At 44.6% G+C, this 21,435-nt stretch overlaps 1 protein-coding gene across 4 annotated transcripts in view; it reads right to left on the bottom strand.

Annotated features, from left to right (window-relative positions):
- KLHDC4 (kelch domain containing 4) overlaps nt 1-21,435 on the bottom strand; it is a 61,649-nt gene that overhangs the window by 15,256 nt on the left and 24,958 nt on the right. For all 4 annotated transcript variants that reach the window (XM_029075400.1, XM_029075399.2, XM_029075402.2 and 1 more), the window contains 3 exons: nt 13,698-13,790; nt 12,578-12,737; nt 925-1,000 (listed from right to left, as the gene is read on the bottom strand). In XM_029075400.1, the coding sequence (XP_028931233.1) occupies nt 925-1,000; nt 12,578-12,737; nt 13,698-13,790 (329 nt within the window). The remainder of the gene's footprint in view (nt 1-924; nt 1,001-12,577; nt 12,738-13,697; nt 13,791-21,435) is intronic.

Below are 21,435 nucleotides of genomic sequence, written 5' to 3'. Positions count from 1 at the left end.
CTCAGCTGTTAGATTCCTACTGCAAAGTCCCAACAAGAGAGGCAGCGTGGCTCAGTGGAAAGAGCACGGGCTTTGGAGTCAGGTCATGGGTTCGAATTCCGGCTCTGCCACTTGTCAGCTGTGTGACTGTGGACAAGTCACTTAACTTCTCTTTGCCTCAGTTACCTCATCTGTAAAATGGGGATTAAGATTGTGAGCCCCACATGGGACAACCTGATTCCCGTGTCTACCCCAGCGCTTAGAACAGTGCTCTGCACATCGTAAGCGCTTAACAAATACCAACATTATTATTATTATTAGGAGATATTACTGAGAAGCAGTGTGGCCTAGTGCATAGAGAATGGTCCTGGGTTCTAATCGCAGCTCCACCACTTTTCTGCTGGGTAACCTTGGGCTTAGACTTCTCTGTGCCTCAGTTCCCTCATCTGCAAAATGGGGATTCACATACTCTGCACACAGTAAGCGCTTAGTAAATACGACCGAATGAATACCTGTTCTCCCTCCTAAGACTGTTATCCCTATATAGGACCTTTCTAGGATGTAAGCTCATTGTGAGCGGGGACTGTACCTACCAACCTTGCTGAATTATACTCTCCCAAGCGCTTAGTACAGTGCTCTGCACACAGTAAGAATTCAATAAATATGACTGACTGATAGGACCTGATTATCTTGTACCTACGCCAGTGCTTAGTACAGTGTTAGGACATAATGAGTACTTAAATCCCATTATTATTACTATTACTGCCAAGGGGGAAAAGGCTCCAGTGACCACATCTTGATAAAATCAGCTCCTACTTCCCAATGGAAAGGACTTTCACTTTCTTTCATTCTGTGGGATTAAAGGCACTGGCTTTCTCTAACAACGTAGCCAAGTCCTAAGACAAATCTGTGCCCCACTTTTTTTTTTCTTTTTGGATATGATACCTCCTTCCGTGTTCTCTGGTTTCAGCAGGAACATGTCTGTATGCAGAGTGCCTTTGTCAACATCCTTCTTAACTCTCTGCAAAATAAGAGGAGGGATTGATGAGAACTAGCAGAGTAAGCTTAAACATGTCATCTACGCACATGATACTATACTCTGTAAAATCGCAGCCCTTTTAAGTGATCATTCTGTCTCAGGGATGTTACCCTTAGAAATAGCGAGAGGCAGCTGTCACAACTGGCTTTCCGGCGTTTCGGCATTTGCAGCCTAGTTCTCAGCGAATCGTAGGTAAAGGAGCTGCCCTCTGCCAATCTATTTCTTTCCAGACAAAAACTAATGTTGATCAGATCAGAAAGAGTGTGGCCCAGTGGAAGGAGCACAGGCCCAAGAGCCAGGGGACCTGGATTCCAATCCTGGCTCCACTTGTCTGCTATGTGACCTTGAGCAAGTCACTAAACTTCTCTGTGTCTCAGTTTCCTCATGTGTAAAATGGGGATTAAGACTGTGAGCCCTCATGTGGGACCGGAACTGTGTCCAACCTGATTATCTTGTATCTATCCTAGAGCTCAGTACAGTGCCTGGCACATAATAAGTGCTTAACAAATACCATGATTATTTGAATAGTGTTTGGCACATATTAAGTGCTTAACAAATACCATCATTATTATTAGACCAGTTCTGCCAGATGCATGCTTCATTATGTGCTTTGGCCAGAAAGTGATAGGAGAATTAAGGAATGTGCTTCTGACAGTGTGAGTCTGGAAAGAGCACGGTGTCAGATACAGTATGGTGGGATCTTTAATTAACAAGAACACAACACCTGCACTCAATTATTTTGTCCCCTCCTACCTCACCGCGCTGCTCTCCTGCTACAACCCAGCCCACACACTGCACTCCTCTAATGCCAACCTACTCAACGCACCTTAATCTCGTCTATCTCGCCGCCGACCTCTCGCCCACATCCTGGAACGCCTTCCCTCTTCACATCCGACAGACGGTTACTCTCTCCATCTTCAAAGCCTTATTGAAGGTACGTCTCCTCCAAGAGGCCTTCCCTGACTAAGTCCTCATTTCCTCTTCTCTCACTCCCTTCTGCATCACCCTTGCATCTGGATTCGCTCTCTTTATTCACCCCTCTCTCGGCCTCACAATATCTCCTCCTCTATCTCCTCCTCTCGACTCAACGTATCTACCAACTCTGTTATATTGCGTTGTACTCTCCCAAGTGCTTAGTACCTCACTCTGCACCCAGTAAACGCTCAACAAATAAAGACTGATCGACTGATTGATTGAATGCGTTCTAGGACTGGGGGTACACGTCTTTTTGCACACTCAACTTTGATCTCATTACCATCAAGCTACCAAACTACAATCAACGAGCCCCAGCTCTTGAGCATTGTTCTCTAGTAGATGGGAGAGCTGGGGGAGGGAAAAGGGCACATCTAGTTACCAGGGTCGTTTCTGAAATCCCTCTTTTCCACCTCTACCTCTTGTTGGAGAGTTCTGCTGTGCACAGAGAAATTCTTGCTCTATTTGAAGGTGGCACCATTCAGCACCACTGCAGGTGGCTTAATAATACCATTATACATCCATCCTCCTAGTTCAGTTCCTGCTTATTCTTAATTCTCATCACCTTATAAATGGAGAGATCCGGCCTACTGTGCAGAGAACACAAAATTAATGCCTCACACCGGAGTCATCCACTGCCTTTTTTTAAAAAAAATATATATATGTATCAGCTCATACTCAGATGGCTGAAGCACTCCAGATCTTCCCACCCAAGACCTAGTTACCCCAGTACTGCTGTGCCACCCCACACTTTCTTTAAAGCTATAGCTAAGTTGGGGGGAACCTCATAAAAAACACAAGCGCTTAGTACAGAAGCAGCACGGCGTAGTGGTAGAGCACAGGCCTGGGAGTCAGAAGGACAGAGGTTCTAATACCGGCTCCGCCACCTGTCTGCCATGTGACCTTGGGCAAATCACTTCACTTCTCTGTGCCTCAGTTACCTCATCTGGAAAATGGGGATTGAGACCGTGAGCCCTGCTTGGGACAGGGATTGTGTCCAACCTGATTTGCCTGAATCCACTCCAGAGCTTAGTACGGTCCCTGGCACACAGCGCGTAACAAATACGATTATTATTATTATTACAGTACTTTGTACACAGTAAGCACTAAATAAATACGACTGAGTGAATGAATGACAATGTTGGGTCTTTCATACTTCAGGACCTTCAGCGAGCTTTGGATTGAATCCTTTATTTCCATCTCCAAACAGGGAAACTGAGGTAGACCCTTCCATGGGCCAAAATACAGGGTCCGGTCTGCCCTGGTTCCCAGTCAAGCCTGGCCCCGAGCTGTAACTGTATCCGGCGGCAAGAGCGCCACAAAACTACGAGGGAGTCCTGTGCCACCCTCATTACAGGGGCCAATGCTGTCCGTGAACAGCTGTTTCGTGGCTCCGGGGATCTCTGGACCAAATATCATATGCCTCTGCATTTCCCAGGAATGGGCGCACTTGCAGCCCGGTGGCCCAGAGACAATCCACCAGTGGAATTTACTGAGCAGTGAACACCAATCCCGTAGGTCATCCCGAACCAGCGCAGGCCCAGAGAGACTACAATGAGCCGGGACCAACCAAAGCATCAAATGACAATATTCCATTTTGCTTTTGGCAAAGTCTCAACCGTTCAACTTCTGCATTCCCAGTTCCCTGTATTTTAACAATTATAAAATTGAGTATCCCCATCTCCTTCCAACTCTTTTCTCTCCAAGACCACACTTACTGTAAGGTTTCTCAAACTTCGGTATACCTAGTCCCGTGGTAATGCGAGGACTGCGTGCTTGCAAAACTTAGTTTTGAGGAAAAACTCACGCTATAGTATTAATCCGGTGACCAATCCCCTCTTCTAAAGAACATGTGGCCATTTGTAAGTAATTTGGTCTGCTGAGTAAACTCCTCCTACAGGTCCCAAAATCAAGAGCTGAAGTTCCTTTGGACTTGGGTGCTGGGCTGTGGTACAGTGCTTTGCACACAGTAAGCGTTCAATAAATAAGATTGAATGAATGAATGAAAAGAAAGTGAGGTGGGCACCCTCTTTTTTTTTTTTAAATGGTATTTATTAAGCGCTTTCTCTGTGTCAAACACTGTTCTAAGTGCTGGGATGGATACAAGTGAGTTAGATTGGACACGATCCCTGTCCTGCAGGGGACTCACAGTCCAAGTAGGAGGGAGAACATGAGAACAGAGGCGCAGAGAAGTTAAGTGACTTGCCCAAAGTCAGAGAGCAAACACTTGGCAGAGCTGGGATTCGAAGCCAGGTCCTCTGACTCCTAGGCCTGTGCTCTTTCCACTAGCCTCCTTCTGCGCCTCCGAACTAGACTTATATGGCAAGAGGGAGGCAATCTGAACGTCTCCCAGCTGACCTAGACAGAATTGACACCCACACAGCACCAGCAAGGATCAACAGCAAGAATAGCTGTCTCTCTCAAAAGGAGAAAGAGTAGTATCTATTCTCTTCTGAACTTAAAACACCTCTCTAAACCATTCCCCAGGCCACAGTTGTAATTAGAACTTACCTGTGGGGGTTCATCCTCAAAAAGGCAGTGATTATTAATTTTTAAAAAGACAAAACCCTGCCCAGGTGTAAAGCTAAAAGGTGAGGAACCGATGCCGCTTTCAAGGAATCTGCTTTCAAATGCCACTTCGACCACCTTTTTCAATGTAGATCATAAAATAACACAATGTTCCCAAGAAAATACACCACCTGTCTCCTCTACCATTTAAAAACTGCTCTTGCTGCTTTTTAGTACAAATGTGAGGGGCTGTTCCATTCTTGGGCAGGCATGTTGTGAGGACAGGCTGAGAGGAAGATCGATTGGCCCAGCTGTCTGCCACAGAGAACTAGTCGCCGTAGAGAGGAGAAAACCATCTATGAGCACAAAGCTGTCGCCCAGGTGAAAATAAGGTTTGGAGACATTGCTACAGATTTTTCATATTAACGATACCCGGCTCACTTGACTGAATATATTGGGCATAAGGTACATTACAACTATGCAGGCAGATAAATTCCAAATGAAATCCAGATATTGCTTGGTCATGTTTGGCATTCAAGCAGCAGCTACTTTCTTCCATCTGAAAACATCTCTCAGTTCTTAAGAATTACAGAGCTCCCTACTTCAAGGGAAATCATGCTAAAGTACATTCTTTTTCCTAATCTGGTAATGTTATCAATCTCCTTGCAGAAATATATGCGGCATCCTTGCTGACTAGTCTTTGTTTTCCTCAAGTTCACAGGATGCCTTTACTCTTTTTCAATTTCCAACAGTAATTTTCTTGAAAGCGTATCAAAGCAGCTCAGATGCTGGGGAAAAGAAGGTGGGGGGAAAATCATGTGATCTGTTCATCTCTGTAAACATCTCTCAGCAAGCGACGGCACGACTGTATTTACTTGTAAGAGGAAAGTATGAAAAGACTCTCAGTTAAAATGCAGCACACTACCTCTCTGCATCCAAAACCTCGCCTCACATACTGCCCCACTGCGATGTCTAAGCAATTTTTACTGGTGAGGTGCAGGATATTAGTCTCTTGACATCTTCCAGCTGCATTCTGTGGTCTAGTCAAGCACACTCTGTGCTGGTTGCCTAGCAATAGTAGGCTCTCATTACTTTATTCGGCTAAGGATGCAGTGACTGCAGCTTCTTCAGAGAGGGGAAAAAAAAGAGAGAACACAAGGATCCAGGAGAAAACTTCTGAAAACAAGATTGCTATGCTGCAAGCAAGAAGTCTAAATCACCCACCAGGAATGTTATGTCAAGCAAGCAGTTGGTATCCCACTGAACAAGCCCCCTGATTCTTGGGAGCCCGAGGAAGTCCTTGGAATAGCTCAGTTCCCAGGAATGGGGGCTGAGGAGGCGGGAGAACGGGTCTTTCCAATTGCATGGGAATCATGCCCATGTTTGGATGTGGTCACCGTACGGTTCTTAACTCTGATGGTCCTCATCGAGAGGGCTTTTCTCTCTCTTCAAAGTACCCTAGTCCTCATAGATGAGGTGTTTCAAAACCTTTGCAGGCTTCAAAACACGTTTTAAAGTTAGCAAATTCACTCTCAATACCCCCACTGAGTAGAAGGCAGAGCCATAGCATCACTACTATGTGATTTGAGCCAATGAGTAAATGGCGGTGGGGGAGCAGATTGACCAAATTCTCTCCTCTAGCCTGGAGACCATGCTGCTTCTCAATTCCTATCAGATTCTGCACTCCCAGCCAACACCTCCATTTGTGTCCCCTTTTAGTCTTTGGGGAGCTAGATTTTCCTCCTTGCTTTTTGACTCAATTGCTGAACAAACAGCACAGCTAAAATGTTTTGGTGTCTGAGGCACTCTGCGTAAGCCTGTGTTGAGACAGATGAGAGAGAGCAGCGTGGCTCACTGGAAAGAGCACGGGCTTTGGAGTCAGCAGTCATGGGTTCGAACCCTGGCTCCGCCACTAGTCAGCTGTGTGACTTTGGGCAAGTCACTTAACTTCTCGGTGCCTCAGTTACCTCATCTGTAAAATGGGGATTAAGACTGTGAGCCCCACATGGGACAACCTGATTCTCCTGTGTCTACCCCAGCGCTTAGAACAGTGCTCGCTACATAGTAAGCGCTTAACAAATACCAACACTAAGTTATTGCATGGCAACACCACAGTTTTTTTTTCCCAAAACATTAGTTCCATCTTCTTCCTTCCACATTTTCCTTAAGGGGGGAGGCAGCCCCAGAAACCAAAAACAGAGATGGACCCAAGGTTTTAAGGGTCAGTCTTGGCCCGAATCAGTAGATCACCTTACAAATGATACCTCGGCCTGACACGGCTCTGTCTGGTTTCCACTTTGCCCCTTATCCCAGCATCCGGAATCCTGCTTTTAGGATACTCTGGTATCCCTGTTTTTGGGTGACGAGGTGAGCCAGAGGAGATCCCAGCCACGAATAACTGCTGTAATCTATCCCTAAGTCGCTTTCCTCTTTCAAACAAGCAACAGCTATATAAACGGCATCCAAGATTCTCTTTGGGTTTGCAGTGAAACCCATAACAATTGGGGAGTGAGGATTAATGAAGGGATATATTTCTCTTAAACATGTCGAGAACAGTGGATGGGTCTCCCCTGAGTGTCTGTGGAAAGGAACTGATTGTTGTGCTGGTGACATGCACTTTCTTTTATCTGCTGGTGAAAAATATAATAAGAATAACATTAACGAGTGTGATATTTGTTAAGCGCTTACTGTGAAACAAGTGCTGGGGGTTGACACAGTATTGGACACAGCCTCTGTCCCACATGGGGCTCCCAGTCTAGGTAGCAGAATTGGGTTCCCTCTGGGGCACAAAATGCAATGGGGTAAATGGGCTGGGGCGCAGCACACTGCAAAATGCGTGAGTGGGTGCGTCAGACCCTTTTACAGGCAAAATAACCACAGCACTGTACGCGTGCTCAGCCCTGATGCCATAATCCAGCACGTGGTTAGCTTTATAGGCCCTGAGATCTGCACTAGCCTTGTTGGCTAGTTATTCTTGGGGGCTCCTGCTGGGCCAGTTCAACTAAGAGGACACCTTATCTAGTTCGTCATCAGTCACCTTCAGCATCGGTGGCAAATCCCCGCCAGGTACGTCCCGCCTGGCAGAGCCAAGCCTAGATCCTAGCCTTCCAGAATCCCAAGGCTTTCCTCTTTCCACTGGACCAAAAGTATGGATTGTTTTCTTTAAAAAAAAAAAAAATGCAATAACTTGCTAACTCGAGGATTGAGTCCAGGTACAGTCACCAGCAACAGTGGGCCAGTAAAGGGCAGTTTTTCTGTCTTGTTTTGTTTCTGGTGGGGATATGTTTAATAGCATTTGTCAGTGAGTCAATCATATTTATTCACTTACTATGTACCAGGTACTGTACTACAGTACTGGGGTAGATACAACTTAATCAGGTTGGACAGAGTCCCTGTCCCACATACGGCTCACAGTCTCAATCCCCATTTTACAGATGAGGTAACTGAGGTCCAGAGAAGTGAAGTGACTTGCCAAAGGTCACACAGCAGATAAGTGGTGGGGCTGGGATTGGGACCCAGGCCCTCTGCTCTATCCACTAGGCCACACTGCTTTTCACCTTATCCATAAATAACGGTACCTTTGCAGCGGCAGCATACCCGAGTCTTTAATGCAGCAGTTACTTCAATCTCACTCAATAATCTATATCTACTGAGATGCGCCTTGGTTCCCTCCTAAATTGCATCGTTCCCATTCCTCCATGGTTTCCATCTTCTTCCTTCTCCCCTCCCGCCAGAAGAACTCACCACCAAGAGTCCACCAACAACCCAAATTGCTACAGCCAGGGGGAAAGGAAGAAACTAATATCTCAGCCAACTTTCTGCAGTATGCGGGAGTCTTCCTGTACCCAGGCACGTCAGAGCGCACTGGGGTAAACAGCTCCATGAACAACGTGAACACCTTTTTTGGACGAAGTGGACAGCCCTGGATAGTTCCCAGCCCATTTCCACTCCATGGTGAGTTGGGGAGGGGAGAGAAGGAGGATGAGGGTGAAAGCTGAGTCAACACATTGGTTTTGCTTTTTTTTTAAATGGTATTTGTTAAGCACTTACTCTGTGTCAAGCACTGGGGTAGCTACTAATCTGATGGCAGACCAAGCCCCTCTATTCTGTTTCTACTCCCTTCCTCCCTCGGCTCCACACCAATTTCACCCAAATGATCAGAAAGGAAAGGTGGTAACCTTTTACAGTTCCGGGGCTGGCTATGTATAAATCAATCGGTGACGCTTATTGAGTACTTCTGTGCACAGAACACGGTACTAACTGCTTGGGAGAGGACGACAGAATGGGTAGACACGATCCCTGACCCACAAAGAGCTTACACTATGTAGTGGAAGACAGACATAGATTAGAGACAGTCTCGAAATTACAGATAAGAGAAATAGTAGAGTATAAAGGGCGATTACGGGTAGGGAAAATAGTAGTGTATAAATGATGGTTATACTACACATACATACGCTCTACTAATTCAGGGCTATGTTTGACAGATAAACGAAAAGAATTCAGTGGAACAGTAAAAGGTTATAGCGGTAAGGAACTACAGGGATTGGCAATCTCTTCAGCCCAAATGTTCCCAAGCAACTTAAGAAATACCCAATGGAAGCCACTGGCTACAGTAAAACACAGAAAAGGGAATAAAAGGAGGAAATGGGGGAAAAAAAAATGAGAGAAAAAGACACAGAAAAGAGAAAGACCCAGGTAGGCTTTTATGAAAATATGCTGTAACCTTATTAAAAAAAAAGAAAGGAATGCGCAAAAATGGACTTCTTTTTTAAAAACTGGTATTGGTTAAACACTTACTATATACCAGGCACTGTACAAGCTAATCAGTTTGGTCACAGTCCATGTCCCACATGGTTGCTCCCAGTCTTAATCCCATTTTACAAATGAGGTAACAGGAACAGAGAAGTGGCTTAAGTGACTTGCCCACGGTCACCCAGCTGACAAATGGCAGAATCAGGATTAGAACCCAGTTCCTCTGACTCCCAGGCCCGTGCTTTAACCACTAGGCCACGTAGCTTCTGGATTATCTGATGCTTGCATTTAAAAAGTATAGGACAGCCAACTGATGAGGAATAGTAGCTGCTCTAGTTGAGGAAAATCAGTTATTTAGAATTTGACAGGACTTTTAAATAAACTGATGTCATTTTCATGAGTTTTTCCTGTGTTTACTGTTCTGTACCTCTGAAACAGGCAGGATGAATGATTAGATTACATTTTGCAACCACTTCCAGTTTAATGGAAATTGGTCTTGTTTCTCTATGTCCTCCCCGACCAAAATATCTAGAAAGGGTTTATTAACTGAAACACTTGGCAAATTTCGGGTCGAGAAAATGAAGTGGTTTTCATTTCCCAGAACAAAGTGACCCCATAACACTTAGAGGAAATTCAACCTTCGGTAAAACCAGGATAAAGAAGGCTAAAGTCTCATTTCCAAGGGCCGCAACACACTACAGGTACTCAGCTGCATTCCACTCATTACAAACTCACATCTTCCAAGTAGTCTTGACCACAGCGCAGTTTTTAATTGGCGGGGATGGGAGGGAGGAGGGAGATTGCAGATGGAGGCAGATGAGAGAGGAAAGGGAGACAACACAAGTCACTGAAGGAGGAATCCATTCATGTTCTCAGTGCTCTTTTATGTGTTGAAATGAGCAATCCATGGGAATACACAAACTATTTCTAAATTTACAAATATTTCCCTCCTCTCCCCATTCCACTCCACTCCTTTTGCTCATTTATTCAACGAGAAAGAACAATGTATCCACTTCTCCGGGTGCTACTCAGCTGGAAGTGATGCCTCTCTGCTGAGATATAAAACCAAGATCCCGCTGCTTCTGTCTGCATTAGAGACATTAAAAAGCAGTCACAGAAGGCTTTGCTTAAGTTACCAATAAAATATTTACTTCTCCCTTCCCAGCATGGAGACTGGGCAATGCAATCCACGAATACATCTAGTCAAAAGGGCCACAGAGCACAAATTTCCTGGATTCTGAACGCAAGAAGCAATATAAAATAAGTATATGCTAATCAGAGAAAGGCTCTTCGATTTACCGAGTTCTCCTAGGTATTGCCTCTTTAACGTCTTCCATCACTCCCAAACCATATCCATAAATATTAGACTAAGATTCACTCTGCCCTGGCCAACCGATTAACTTTTGTTTTTCCACCGTAACTCAGCTATTCCCTTAATCCCCTTTTCTCTCCCGCTCTTTATAGTTCATTTTTAGTTTGAGCATATGGAATACACCCATGTGATTTACAGCTGCTCAAAAATGGAAAAGCACAATTACCATCAGCAGCCTATTCTCTCTCCTTATCAACGGTCAGTATTACTGAGCTTGTTACAATGGGCAGGGCATTATACGAGGTGCTGCTGAAGAGCAATATGAGTAGAAGACAGGGTCCTAAGCTGCGTGGCTCAGTGGAAAGAGCCTGGGCTTCGGAGTCAGAGGTCATGGGTTCAAATCCCGGCTCTGCCACTTGTCAGCTGTGCGACTGTGGACAAGTCACTTCACTTCTCTGTGCCTCAGTTACCTCATCTGTAAAATGGGGCTTAACTGTGAGCCTCACGTGGGACAACCTGATTACCCTGTATCTACCTCAGCGCTTAGAACAGTGCTCTGCACATAGTCACTTAACAAATACCAACATTATTATTATTATTAGTGGACTTGACATTCCAAAGGGGGAAGCCGAGGAGAGACAGATTTCCAAACATACAGTGGGAAAAAGATAGCACAGATAAAAATAATAAAACACTTCTTCATCCTTGAGACAGCAGTTCAGCAATAATTTCTGACAGGGAAGCGGCGTGGCCTAGTGGATAGAGCACGGGAGTCAGAAGGACCTGGGTTCTACTCCCAGCTCAGCCACTAGTCTGCTGTGGGACCTTGGGCAGGTCACAACTTTTCTGGGCCTCAGTTACTTCATCTGTAAAATGGGGATTAAGACTGTGAGTCCTCACTTGGAACAGGAACTGTGTCCAACCTGATTATCTTGTATTTACCCTAGAGCTTGGAACAGTGCCTGGCATATAGTAAGCATTTTTTTGTTTTTGTTTTGTTCTGCTTTGCTTTGCTGTCTGTCTCCCCCATTTAGACTGTGAGCCCATCACTGGACAGGGATTGTCTCTATCTGTTGCCGAATGGTACATTCCAAGCACTTGGTAGAGTGCTCTGCACATAGTAAGCGCTCAATAAATACTATTGAATGAATGAAGCATTTAAATACTATTTTAAAATGTGAATAGTTGGCTCGTTTTCCTCAAATATAGGTGGGAAGTGTGATTATTAAGCTCATATTACATTGGATCCAATATCCAGAGAGTTTTTAACATTCAACTCTCAATCAGAAAGACTATCAATATAGAAGGATGACTTTTGCTTTTATTATGTTTCGTTGAAACTCTCCACTTCTGTGGGCAGGGAATGTGCCCTGTACTTCTGTTGTGCTCCTTAGAGAACAGTAGGCACTTTGGGGGCTACTTGCTAAAAATACCACTAGGCACTTAAAGTACAACTACTAGTAGAATTCAGATTTGAAGGTAGTAATCGATTACATAACTTTTATTCTATCTAGTTAAATGTGGGAGAGTTTATAGCAGTAGCTCTGGTGTCTATTTACTACCTACTGTGTGCAAATTACTTTACTCTTCCTAGGAAAGAATATACAGATGAGAATTAGATAGGGTTCCTGGCCCTCAGGGGGCTTATAATTTAAGACTAAAGCAGGGAGAAGGAAGAGTGAAACAATATAAAAAACATCGGAAGAGACAGGGTCTTTGGTTAAATATACAGAATGATAGCAGGGTACCGTGGCTGGAAGAATGGCGTTTCAGACTCCTCGTGGTTTACACCAAGTCACAATCGCCAAGTTCCACATCTTGTGCAGGCCGCTGCTGTACATGCAATTATACAAAAAGATTCCAATTTTTTTCCTCTTTTCCAGTATTGGACAAAAATGATCCTCAAATGTCAGTGACAGTCATCAATCTGATCTGGAGTCTCCTTTTCTGAGAAAGTACTAGACGATGGCAAGGCAGAGAAAAGTGGCACCGATTTTCCTCAGGAGGTCTTTTACCTGTTTAGAGTAGCCTCCGTAGATGATTATGTTGCCCTCTGAAGTGGCAGACATTTGGCAGCCAGATCTTGGTGTTGGGCCAGGCCCCGTGGGAGAAAGCTTGGTCCAGGTGAAAGTGTCCAGGTTAAAGGCATAGGCGTCATTATAGTAGATGTAGTCTCTGGTTAAAACAAAGTGAAATAAAAGACAACTATGGAAGAAGGCATTTCTATTACTGCTCAATTGACTTTTAGAAGCAACTCCGATTTCTCTGTTGAACTGTACTTTCCAGGCACTTAATTCAGTGGTTTGAACAAAGCAAGGGCTCAAGAAACACCACTGACATAGTGGCAAACAATTGAGCAGTGGTAAATCATGGAAATAGGTGGGCGAGGGGAGAACGGTCAGGGGGAAGTAATGCGGTGGTAAGAAAGTCTGTCCATCCTTCCTTCCCTCTCTACCCCCCATCCCCTCCACCCAAAACCCATCACCACTTCCCCGAACTGGCTAAGGCTATAGGGACTCACAGTCATCATCTTTGCCCTGTACGTGTTATTAGTTATAACACTGCTTTGAACGTCCTGTGAGGCTGGCCTTACAAATGATTTCACTACTTCCTTACCCAGCAAAATAGAAGACGACAGCACACCTGCTTGACAAAGTGTTACAGCAGAGGGCTGGGGCAGATCTAAGTACTGAAGTAACTCCTTGAACCTCTGGAGGCATTTTCCCAGGGTTAGAAAAGAGCCCTCTGGAGATGCAGATAGTTTTTGCTAGGTGCAAACGCTACCCAGACCCTGCATCCACTTCCACAACCCCGGAGTAACATGTACCACTGCAGCAGCTCTGAATGCAGAGTGAAAGGAGGGGAAAAGAAAGATCATTTAACCAGGTTATTTTAGCAGGTGGCAAGCAGTCCTCCAGAAGGCAGTTCAAAATTATTCTTCCCATACGAAGTCAGCTTCCCACTGCTTTAACAGAGTGTATACACTCTCTCATTCGAAGCAAAAGAAAGGAGGTGGTGCCCCGAGAGGTTAGATCTGGCAATAAAATATTTAAGGTATTATTGGTTTATTGAACAAAGAACCTGAAGAAAATAGTGCAACACTAAGACTGTCCATTTTCTGCTGCTGACACCAACCGTGTACTTTCGTGGAATCCACCAAAGATAATTAATTGTCTTTTCCAGGCCACCATCCGATGTCCACTCCTGCCCGAGGGGCCCCCTGTTGCCCTGAAATGCAAATAACACAACAGGGAGGAAAGTAATTAAATCAGGGGCTTTTCGACTGCCTTTTCGACATAGTTTTAAAACCACCACGCATTTTCGAATACCTCGCTTAGGTAAGGAGACGGAGACAAATTCACAGATCTGGAGAACAGACGCAGTACAGAGAGATGGATGAGATCATTTCCACAGAAAGGAATTGCGAAACCCGGTTTGGAATTCAGATTCTAATTTCTAGATCTGGGGTGAGACTTACCACAATGCCATGTGCATGTTCTTTATTTTGCCAGTACTGGTAAGTCCTCTTTGCCCACCGTATCATCAGTGGTATGTACTGGGTGCTTACTGTGTGCAGAGAACAGAACTAAGAGCTTGGGAGAGTACGATACAACAGAGTAGGCAGACACAATCCCTGCAAGAAGAACCTTACAGATGAGAAGCGGACACAATTTAATATATTACGGATGGCTATGTACTTATGCATATCTATCTGTACCTATGAATATGTTCATATTTCATTTATTTATACTAATGTCCGTCTCCCACTATAGACTGTAAGCTCCTTGTGGGGGCAGGGAACGTGTCTATCAACTGTGTTGTATATTGTATTCTCCCAAGTGTTTAGTTCAGTGCTCGACACAGAGCAAATGCTCGATAAGTATCACTGATTTAAAAAGTGCTGAGGGGCTGGGGAATAACAAAGTGAGGGCAACACAGCCAAATGTATAGATGAAGCAAAAGGGAGAGGTAAGATGGGGTGGGAGGGCTCAATCAGGGAAGGCCTCGTAGAGGCGAAGAAATTTTAGTAGGGCTTTGAAGATGGGGAGAAGGAACACAGGGAGGAGACTTCGAGACTTTTTTAAGCTGTGGCATAGGTCTAAGAAGGAGTGCTAGTAGGAAAGTCTTAAATTGAATGATCAGAAGTTCCTATTTGAGATAGAGAAATGGGGAATCACTGGTGATTCTTTGAAGGGTAGGGTGACTGGTTCTGGTCCTGAACAGCATTTTAAAATGATGACCCAGCTGTTGTACGTAGGTCAGTCTAAAGAGGGGAGAGGCTGGAGGCAGAGAGGTCAGCAAGGCGGCTTTTGTGCATCCAGGAACTGATGAAAGCTTGAACCAAAGTAGTGGCCATATGAACGGAGAGGAACGGGAGAATCCAAGAAATGAAGTGGAGGAAAAACAGCTGGATTTGGAAACAAGGTAGGAGATAAAAGACCATTTAAATTTTCACCAGTGCCATTTATGGTTCTAAATACCCGGGTTCAAAAAAATTAGTTGAGACCAAAAGGCATTTAGTTGGTACCTAAAAACATACCAAAGATTCACTACAGGCTTGGAAAAGGAGAAGGAGGACCAGTAACGGGCAATGTGGAAAACGTGGCTGCCTCTCTTCTCCCATTTATTTACTTATTTGTTCATATTCATGTCTGTCTCTCCCTCTAGACTGTAAGCTCATTAGGGGCAGGGAACTTGCCTGCTAATTTTGTTGTACTGTCTTCACCCAAGAGCTTGGACAGTGCTCGGCACAGAGTAAGCGCTCAATAAATACAATTGATTGATTGATCTAGGGTAGAAACCCAACCTTCACTGCTTGGATCTCTCCCGAAATCTGACCCTATCCCTAATCTTCAGTCAGGTTCGGGAGGAGGGACAAGGAAGCAGCAAGTGGACGATAAACAGAAACTCACACCATCTATGCACAGAAGTTTGAAAACCAAAAGACATTCTTCTGCATTAATATAGTACACTGCTCTATCCAAATCCTTGGGAAACTCCAGGTTAACAAATTCACTTAAATTTTAAATCTTTAAAAATTGATGATCTATATTTTATAGATCAAAGTTCAAACAATCAAAATAAGGCCCTAATTACAGCAGAAATATAGAACAAACAACTTTAACAATTTAGGTAGGTGCTAGAAGCCTGTTTTAGAGAACACAAAACAAGGTGAGTGCTCTAAAAGAACTGAAGTCTTCATTAGAACTGTTTCAGAATAAGCTCCTTCACTGCTTTGAAGCTTCCTAGCAGAATCTGAATTTTGAAAACAATTCTCCTTTACATAACTTCGATTCTGTTCTTCAAAGCTGAGTTCTTCAGTAAAATTACTTTCTTTTCAAACCCCATTCCTCATCACACCTCAAGCCTGCCCCAATTTTTGATATCCTCCCAATTATTCCCCAGCTAAACGAGTGCCATATTTCACCCTTGGACTGCTAGTAGTTTTACAAGGATAGGTACTTGGTATTTCTTTTAGTTCCTCCGCCTGCTTTCTTTCAGTCCTTGCACCTAAGCAAATTTGCACAGCTAGGTTAAATCTTTGTGTTTGACTGTGAGGGGCTATAAAAACCACCAACTGTCAACTGCAAAGCAGCAGTAAAGTATCAGTCGAGTCATCAAGCTTATACAAGCCAGGAAACATGAAAAGCCATAAATTTCTCCTTATAGGGTCAGCTTTTGGTCTGCATTTCGACATTTCAAGTGTGTTCCTTCTAGACTTGTTTTCTGTGAGATGAGCTAGTTTTATGAGTGTCTTCCTTCCTCCGGAAAAAGCTCTCACATTTTCCTTCAAAACGGCAACAAGCTAGTAGACGTTACCTGCCCGCAAGAAGCTTACGGTTTAACAGGGGGTGTCAGACATTAAAATACATTACAGATACAGGCAAAAATGCCGTGGGGAGGGTGCGGTGAATATCAAGTGCTTAGAGGCCGCAAAGGTGATGAAGAAGGGAGAGGGAAATGGGGAAATGAGGGTTTAGAGGGGCCGAGTAAGGCTTTGAAGGTGGGGAGAATAGCGGTCTGTTGTATACGAAGGGGAAGAGAGTTCCAGGTCAGAGGGAGGCCACTCTACTCCCTGAGGAGTCTACTGTGTGACTTTGGGCAAGTCACTTAACTACTCTGGACAAGCCCAGAGCATATCCTATTGATGGTAAAACATCATTTCCCCCACCACTCTCCAACCTAAACCTACATTCCACTTAAGTGTACATCACCATTACTGGCAACTCGTTTGCTCAAAAAGCTACAGCACTTTATGGCAATACTTTTCTCAAGGAGCTGCCCACTTAAGAATACACTCTCAATCAGTGATATTTACTGAGTGCTTACTGTGGGTAGAGCACTGTACATCTGCAGACTTTGAGCCAGTTCTGTTTTACCAGCTGAGTCCGACAAGACCACACAGCCACATCGTCGGCAACAGAAGCCAAGTTCTACCGTGTCTTGGAAGTATAACAGAAGATAGGCTCTCCTATAAAAGGAGTCAACCTTCCCCCCAAAACAAAAAAACTCCTTTATATTTCACCTTTCAACAGCCCTTTTGAATGCCATCATTCTAAATGGAGTGTTAAAAAATGTAATATAATCCCACTCAGCAAGCAGTCTTCATACACAGCTCAAAAATACATGCATAATGTTGTGGGAGTTTCTTCATCTGGGAGCATTAGGGTCAGGGGCAAAATCATTCCAGCAGAGATAGCTGCCACTCAAGACAGCTGTCCCCCCTGCCCCATTTCCAACAAGGATTGCTCTACAAAACGTATGTGGTCATATTCACAACACCTGACAGTTGTTTCCCAAATATTTCCTAGAAGTTGACACCTTACCAAACTGAATGAAAGGTACAGAATTTACTGCTGTGTTGGTTAGCTTAAGCGACTTGTCTGCAACCACGCGGCTTTTCATTTTCAATCCAGTCCCCAAGGTTCAGGGTCTCACAAGGTGAGCAAACAGCACTTGGTGATGTCGGACAAGACAAGGCTGTTTCCCTCAAAAATGAGGTGGGAATTTTGCACGCATTGTTGTAGCCGTGCAGATTTTGTAAAACAGCTACTCTCGCTTTCAATAGCTGGCGCCTGGTGTTCTGTGCTGCACTTCTGAGTTATTACAGAGTGTCTGGCTCACCCCGTAGATCGAAAAACTCCTTGTGGGTAGGGATCACATCCTGTCTTATGCTGACGGGTCATCTATGACCCACAGCGATGCCACGGACAGATCTCTCAGAACGCCTCGCCTCCATCTGCAATCATTCTGGGTAGTGTAGTCATAGGGTTTTCTTGGTAGTAATAGTAATTAATAATAATTATGGTATTTGTTAAGTGCTTACTATGTGCAGAGCACTGTTCTAAGCGCTGGGGGAGATACAGGGTAATCAGGTTGTCCCACGTGAGGCTCACAGTCTTCATCCCCATTTGACAGATGAGGGAACTGAGGCACAGAGAAGTGAAGTGACTTGCCCACAGTCACAGAGCTGACAAGTGGATTACCATTGTCTCCTTCCAAGCTGTAAACTTGAGTCTCCGCCCTCGATTCTCTCCCGTGCCGCTGCTGCCTCCATCTACTGTTTGGTACTTTCTCAAAGCATTTAATACGGTGCTCTGCACACAATAAGTGCTCAAAAAATACCATGGATTGATTTTGTCCAGGAAGTCCCTTTACTCCCCAGAAAAGGATAGGGGATAGACAAACATCCCAGAGGGTTGGCGGAGGTCCAACACTACCCTGAGCAGTGGAAATCGCCTTAGAAAATCAGCTTCTTCAGAGAAAGCAGGAGACGGGATATTCAGATTTCACAGCTTGCACAGATAAATCAATCAATGATATTTAGTGAACCCACTTTCCATGTGCAAAGCAGTGTCCTAAGCATTTGGGAGAGAACAATACCATTGAGTTGAGACACGATCTCTGTTCACAAGGAGCTACAGATCACCTCTTTCGGTTTCCATTCCAGTTCGATCCTTCTTCCCGTTCCTTAGGCCCACGGTTCCAGAGCCAATATTAGACTCTTCCACCCTCTTACGAAAACAGATCACGGCCAGAGTTTTCACATCCTACTGCGGTGGGGTGACACAGGTGGCCAGATTTTTACTCTGGTTAACCAAACTGTACCACGGACACATGGTAGACCGGAGGGCTGCAGAGGCAGAACTGGGAGACAGTTTTGTTAGCCCACCCTCTATATAAGGTTGGAGACAACTGTTCTTAAAACAAATGCCTGTACTTAGTAGGCCGGTTTCCGTCTGCTCCATAAAGGACAAGGGAGACTGGGAGGTGGACACCAACAATTTCATTTGGTTTAGAGTGCTCTTGACATTGATGGGATTGTGTCTTCTGCCCTCTCACTTCCAAGCCATTATGGAGTCAATTAAAAAGTCTCTGTTGCCAACATGGCCACAGAGCAACTACCAAGGACAATCACAACAAGTCATCAGTCTGAGTGTCCTTTCGCTGTCAAGAGTGCCGCAGAAGTGACATCATCACTAAAGCCAAAGGGGTGGGGGCAGTCCACTTGAGGAGTCTTTGGCACTGAACAAATTCTCTCAATTTCTGCTCACTTGGGCACTTTTGGAGCCCAGACTATCACTCCACCCTAGCTCCATTTTGGTCTAAATTAACATTAGTGGAATGTTTTATGATTTCTTCGTGGTTGGACTATGAATTACATCAGACACCACCTGGCGAGCATTACGTTTCAATGCCAACCGAAGTGCACCGACTAACTTTTAAACAGGCTACCCAGCTTTTCGACGATTTGTACCGGTCACAGCAAATTCGAGCTACATGCCGTTTAACTAATACCTGTTTCACACCTATTCAACTTATTCAAAACTACCCGGCCAAGAGCAATTTCTACACAACTGGAACTCAGATCCAAAACAAATATCGGGAGAGCCAAAAAATGATGGTCTTTACCTCTCGGGCTTTAATAAGGACAATGATGATAACGGTGTTTATTAAGCATTTACTATGGGCTAAGCACTGAACTAAACACTGTACCAGATTCAAGATAATCAGGTTGGACACTGTCCCTGTCCCACATGAGGCTCGCAGAGTAACAGGTATTGAATCCCCATTTTACAGGTGAGGAAACTGAAGGTCAGAAATTAAAAGACTTGTCCAAGGTCATACAGCAGGAGCTGGGCTTAGAACCCTGGTCCTCTGACTCCCAGGCCTGTGTTCCTTCTGCTATGACATGCTGCTTTACCTGGGGGTATTTAAAGATGTTATGGAGGGGGGATAAGAGATAGAGGAAGGGGGTGGGGGAGGAGGAGGGGAGGGAGGGGGAGAGAGAGAGAGAGAGAGAGAACACAGACTAGCACTCCCTCTGGCCTGGGACTCCCTTCCCACTCATATAGTCCTTTCCCCTCCCTCCCAAGCCATATTAAACTCACATCTCCTCCAAGAGGTCTACTCCAACTAAGCCTCCATCTCCCCTTCTCCCCCTCCCTTCTGCATCACCTATGCACTTGGATCTCTACCCTTTAAGCACTTGATATTCACCGCACTCTGAGCACCACGGCACTTATATACATACCCACAATTTATTTCAACGTCCGTCTCCCCCTCTAGACTGTAAGCTCCATTTGGGCAGGGAATGTGTCTCCAGTTCTGTGGTACTGCACTCTCTCAAGTGCTTAGTACGCAGTAAGTGCTCAATAAATACACGACTGATTGATGGGGAGGGTGCACACGAGCAAGAGAGGAGAACAGCTGGGGAGCCGAGGAGACCTTTCCTACAACACTCAGCATAAACAGAGGGTTGAAATCTAAAGACGGAATTCTAATCCACCTCCTCCATTACGCCTGCTGACTGCCTCAACCTGTTTCAGCTTTTCCTTCCGTAAAACATTTGTAAAACTAGAGTCCTGACGCAAAACCTTGTACCCAGTTGTGTCCATAAATTAAAGGAAACCCGCTATATCTCACAAAGAACCGTTCGTCTGTTCTTCATCTCATTTGAACCTACTCCATAATCTTCAAACCTCAGCAATGTAACCTCGATAAGGCAAACTTTGGCACAAACGTCGTAATTTATGCTTCCCTTTTTTTTCCGTTCTCATTGTATTGATCTAAAAGAAAAGCAACAAGGACCAAGCAACAAGAGCATATCTGCAGTTTTAAAATTTTACACAGGAGAGCTTTGCCAAGGTTGGCTATTATGCTACTGGTGCCGATCGACCAAATCGACAGAGACAGGATCCTGTCGGCATTCCTCTAACTCTACCTCCTGTCTTCTGTAACCTGATCTTGATTGTGATCAACTGGCCCCCTGCATTCATCGGGCCACTTGAACATTCCAATGGCTACTCTGTGCCGCTTTGATTTGTGTTAAAGTCATTAAGGAAATCTTTGCCAAACTTCAGTTAGTGGCTGATGATTCAATTTTATAATTAAATAAAAAGCATCAGTCCTTTTAATCTAGTCTCCTACTTTTAACAGTCCATAAATCCTTGGTCAAAAGAGGAAAAAAAAAAACCATATAGCTGTGACTCGGCCGTTTATTCACATTTCCATGAACGAGCTCAACAATTTTTAAAACGAGAATATGACTGATATGCCCTTTCCCAGCTGTTCAATTCTGCACACACTTTCCCCAGGCCTCTAAAATTCTCCCCGTTCTCTGCACACAGTCCCCCTTACCAGCAAAACTCACCATAACTTTGCAAATTACTCCCTCCCTCGCTAGTAAACCAACTGCTTCCCATAACCTTACAAGGAGGTCAACAGGAGGCCGATGGGTTGGAAGTCAGGACAAGTCAGGTTAGGGTTCTATCCTCAGTACAGGAGATCTCAAGGAGACCAGAAGAGTTCGGGGCTACCCAGAAACATTCAGTTCCACCCAATCGGTTCACTGACATAATAAATAACAACC

This window comes from Ornithorhynchus anatinus, chromosome 11, assembly GCF_004115215.2.
Source record: "Ornithorhynchus anatinus isolate Pmale09 chromosome 11, mOrnAna1.pri.v4, whole genome shotgun sequence".
Taxonomy (NCBI): Eukaryota; Metazoa; Chordata; class Mammalia; order Monotremata; family Ornithorhynchidae; genus Ornithorhynchus; species Ornithorhynchus anatinus.
The sequence above is the reverse complement of the archived record's forward strand: the minus strand, read 5'-3'. Positions and strand labels throughout refer to the sequence as shown.